At 46.3% G+C, this 4910-nt stretch overlaps 1 protein-coding gene across 1 annotated transcript; it reads right to left on the minus strand.

The window, feature by feature from the left end:
• Positions 1 to 2448: 2448 nt before the first annotated feature.
• LOC149158454 (uncharacterized) lies at positions 2449 to 4463 on the minus strand. Its single transcript, XM_089433986.1, has 2 exons — positions 3737 to 4463; positions 2449 to 3608 (listed from the first exon to the last, which is right to left on the minus strand). Exons 1-2 carry the CDS (start codon positions 4461 to 4463, stop codon positions 2449 to 2451), a joined length of 1887 nt encoding a protein of 628 aa, XP_089290112.1.
• Positions 4464 to 4910: the final 447 nt, after the last annotated feature.

The raw sequence follows: 4910 nt of genomic DNA on the forward strand, positions 1-4910 counted from the left end.
CTGGCTCAGATTCAAATCTGGAAAATGTTCCCCCAGACTTTCTTTCCAAAGGAATTTTGTTTTGGTGATGATGAACTGTGAATTTAGACTTTCATCTCTGAAAACTCTTCTATTACGCTCGAGCCAGATTTTCCAGCAAGCAAATTTCGGCAAGGAGAGCCATGCAGCTATGAAACTTTCATTTTTTGGGAGCGTTTCTGGGTAGTAATTCCGCCAGTTTGCAAAAAGATCTGATATAGACATGGGTAAAATGAATTCAGATTTCCAGTAGCTCAAAAGGCCATGCCAGATTTCTCTTGAAAATTTGCAGTCCAGTATGATATGTTGGGCGTTCTCCTCACTGTCACAGCATAAGTGGCATCGAGAGGGACCATGAAATCCTTTCTTCTTCAATCTATCTGCTGTTAAAATCCCTCTGTGGCATAACAACCAACAAAATGAATCGACCTTAGGCATGGATTTGAAATTCCAGATCCCGTTCCAAACAGCAGGATTAGGAGGGACGTTAGGACGATCATGAAGGCATTTATATCCCTGCGCAACCGTGTAAAGCCCTGGGGCGGCTCCCCAACCACGGGCATCCTTCTTACCTACGCGCAGAGGCGCCATACCATTTAACAAAGAAAGGAGAAGATCATGTGCTTGAGACAGCTCAGGAGGGACACAACCAATTTTTGCCTTCCCATTGTGAAATGTCCCAAAGAGTAATGCAACCTGCATTGTCCAACCACAAATGTAGCACATGTAGAGAGCAATGGGACGATAAAGGAGGGTGCATCATAATGCTGTCGTCCCATATCTTAATTTCTTTGTCGTTTCCTGGAATCCAATACGCTCTGTCTCTGATTAAAGGGGCTGCTTTGTGACAGAGTTTGATCAGCTGCGAGCCTGTGGTGGGTAGTAGGGCGTCCAGACATCTCTTCCTCTTTCCCATGAAATATTTCCTCCATAGAGCTCTTTGCGCCCAACCTGGATGTGGTCCAATGATTCTCCAGAAGATCTTGGCTCCCATGGCTATGTTTTGGAGGCTGAGATCTTTGAAGTTAAGGCCTCCTTCGCTCTGGGGCTTGCAGATTTTCTCCCAACTTACCAAAGGGATTTTCCTGTCATTGTGATTGCCCCCTTTCCAGAAGAACTTGCGAATGAAGGCTTCCATTTTTTTTATGATGCCTGAAGGGGCTAGAATTACAGAGAATTGAAAAATGGGGAGGCTACTGAGAACGGATTTGATGAGGACAGTTTTGCCAGCAAGGTTTAACCATGAGAATCCCCAAGCTTGGACTTTGGCCTTAAATTTGTCCAACAGAGGAATCCAATCTCTGCTGTATGCCAATTTGTGGAAGATGGGGAGGCCCAAATAAGTAAAGGAGGACCAGTTGAGGGAGGCAGTAAAGCCCAGAATTCTTGAAATGGCAGAAAGGGTGGAAGCCGAGATATTCCAGCAAAAAGCTTTGCACTTACCATTGTTTAAACTGCTGCCTGTAGCTTCACTGTAGTCGTCCAAGACCTCCTTGAATCTTAAAGTAGATCTGGCAGAGGCAGCCCCTAACAAGAGGGTATCATCCGCAAACAGGGTGTGGTTAACATTTTTAACCCCTCTGGCTATATTGAGCCCCAAGATCTCTTGGTCAACCAGTTTCTGATCCAGGTAGAAACTCAGGACAGAAACATGAAGGATGAAGAGGAGCGGAGAGAGGGGGCAACCCTGCCTAAGCCCTCTTGAAGCTTTAAAAAAACCGGCTGCTCTCCCATTCACCAGGGGGGTGATCCAAGGATTAGCAATACAAGCAAGGATCCATTTTAAAAAGCCCATTCCAAAGCCAAATTTTTTCAAGACTTCCCAAAGAAAGTTAAGTCTGACCCTACCAAAAGCATTAGCCAAATCTAATTTAATTACCATACCTTTCTCTTTGCAAAGCTGGCTTGAGTGAATCGCCTCTTGCATGAGGATGAAGTTGTCGGCAAGTTGTCTCCCCTGAACAAATCTGCCTTGGTTCTCCGGGATGATGGCTGGAAGAATACCTTTTAGTCTGTTGGCAATAACCTTTGTGATTAATTTGTATCCAATATTACAAAGAGAGATGGGGCGGAACTGATTAAATTCTTTAGCACCCTTTTCCTTGGGAATGAGGGCAAGAAAAGCTGAATTGGTGCTACCCCCAATTTTCTGGCAATTTTGAGATTTCAAAATCATTTTGTAGAGGTCTTTCTCCACAATCTGCCAGCAGGTTTGAAGAAATCTTGCAGTGAAGCCATCCGGGCCTGGGGCTTTGTCAGGCTCCATGTCGGAGAGAGCATCTTTTATTTCTTGTATAGAGATCTTCACTTCAAGATGTTGATTGATTGATGGTGAGATCCTAGGGGGAACCACCTCCAAAAATTTAGAGTTTGGGTTCGTCACGACCTCTTCTCTATACAGGTTTTGAAAGTGATTGAAAGTTGCTCTCTTTATGCTATCAAATTTTTGTGTGTCAAGTTGCCATCTTTGACTTCTGCAATAGAATTAAAGCTCTTTCTGGCTTGAGTTTGTTTGTGGAAGAAGGTAGAATTTCTGTCTCCTGCTTTAAGCCATAAACTCCTAGACTTCTGTCTCCAATGCTCTTCCTCCGAAAGGCAAGCTTTATGGAAGATTTGCTGGAGCTCAGCTTCCTTATCTAATACTTCTTTAGTGATTTCTACATCTTCACTTTGGGCATGGTGCTGGGCGAGATTGTCTTGGGCCTGCTTTCTCTCTTTTGCAGGGGAGGGAAGAGATTTGGCCCAAGTTTTAAGAACCACTTTCAGTCTTCTAAGTTTTTCTTCCCAAATGAAGAAAGAAGAACCTTTCACTGGCGTATTCCAGCAGTCTTGAACCAAATTCAGAAACTCTGGTTCCTTGACCCAAAGAGGGTTGAATCTGAAGGGGATGGGGCCAAGATCTTTGTGGCCCAACATCTCAAGCAAAATGGGCTTATGATCTGAAACACTGCATGGGAGGATATGCAATCTGAATTCTAAGCCCAGCAAAAGGAAGGAACTCTGCACCAAACATCTATCAAGTCTAGCAGCAATGTGACCAGGACCTATTCTTTTGTTAGACCAGGTGTACTTACCATTTTCTGGGGGGATGTCAAGCAGATCCCAGTCCTGCATGAGGTCTTCCACCCATTCCCTTGCAGGGTCCCTTATGATTGTGCCTCCTCGCTTTTCCTCCATGCGCAAGGTAAGGTTTAGATCCCCTGCAACAATGATGTTTTCCAAATTTTCTGACTCTGACAGATGTCTGATGGAGTCCCAGCACTCCCTTTTCTCCCCTATATTTGTTGGAACATAGACATTGAAAAGACTGACTGCCTCCCTCGAGTCCAAAGGCTGGAGCTTCAAAAACAGCCAGTGGGTGTTGTGCAACTCGGTGACCAGCCTATACTTGAGAGGGTTCCAGAGGGAGCCCAGACCCCCAGAGGCTCCCCGTGCTGAAACTGCATGTCTGCTGCTTCCTTTCCAAAATTTTTTACTGATTTGGAGAAACTCCTTGTCCTCCATTTTGGTCTCCTGAATCAGAAGAATGTCTGGGGCTTCTCTTCTTATAAGGCTTCTCGTTGCTTCTTCTTTCACTTTGCTCCCCATTCCTCTGCAGTTCCAGGAGACAATCTTCATCATTTATTTTTATGATGATGGGCTCCCTTGGAGCCCTGCGCTTGGTTTTTGATCATCTTCGGATTTTTGCCAAGGAGTTTCTCCAGAGTGGGCTGACTACCCTGAAGCTTGTCTTTGTAAGTTTCCTGATCTCTCTTTTCTCTAGCAGATTTGCGGCCCCTTGCAGATCTTCTGACCGATGTCTGCGTATCTCCTATTTCTCCATCCTCCTCAGACTCCTCCGAGTCATGTTCCTCCTCGGAGGCTTCTGTTTGCTTATCCTTGTTTCTTGCCGTGGCGCTTTCTTCAGGTCTTGCTTCTGCTGAAGTCATTTTTTCTAATGGTTTATCTTGCCTATCTTCTTCCTGAGGAGTCTCTTCAGCAGAGCTTAAGACCTCATACCTATTTTCTTGGCTTTTTGGTGGGGGAACATTCTGGGTGGAGGCAGGCTGGGGGCCATGAACCCTAGATTTCTTGTGAGATGTCTTTGGCCTCTTGACCTGGTTCCAGCCCTCTTCCTTTCCTTTCTCTGCTTCCCCTTTGTTCGGGCACCCTCTTGCAAAATGGCCATAGATGTGACATTTACGACATTTGAAAGGGAGTTGCTCATAGTCCAGCACTTGCACATGCGTCCAACTGCCAACCTTTAATTTGATGGCCTCCGGAAGCCCCACCTCTAAGTCCACCTCGACACAGATTCGGGCGCAATCGTACTGATCGTTGTTGTTTGCTCTATCAATGAATTTTCCCAAAGTATTTCCTATGTGCTTGAGGGACTCCCAGTTCCAACAATGCACTGGAAGATTAGGGAGCCGAACCCAGACAGGGACTGCCGTTGGGACATCCATGGCTGGATCGAAGTCAGGGGTCCATTTGTTGAGGTAGAGGCCCTGAGGTCCCATGAAATAGGGCCCATTCCTGAAGATCAGGTCTTTGTCCTCCTTTGTGTTGAACTCGAACAGGAAGAAGCCTCTACCCAGAAAATAAGAGGTGACTTTGTTTTTGATCAGCGGAACCCAGTTCTTAACGACCCAGTTTTCCGTCGATTTTGGCGAGGGCCAAAGGCCCGTGAATTGACCCACCAGGGCACGATCTGCCAGGGACAAAGCGACCTGGATCGGGCCCTCAGGAGGGAGGTTTACCTCTGGAACATCGTCGAGCCTTTTGACGAACTTAGCGACTTCGGACTTCTTCTTTTTGGGCAGTGAAGCAAGTAGAGAGGAGAAGGCTGCTTCAGCTTCCGGGGATGGAGCTTGCGAGGGACCGATGGGCGAGCCTTGGGCCTCCATGGCAAA

The sequence above is a fragment of the Pinus tabuliformis genome, chromosome 5_2 (genome assembly GCF_031772625.1).
Source record: "Pinus tabuliformis cultivar Carrire ecotype Pingquan chromosome 5_2, CPIR1, whole genome shotgun sequence".
In the NCBI taxonomy this organism is placed as follows: domain Eukaryota; kingdom Viridiplantae; phylum Streptophyta; class Pinopsida; order Pinales; family Pinaceae; genus Pinus; species Pinus tabuliformis.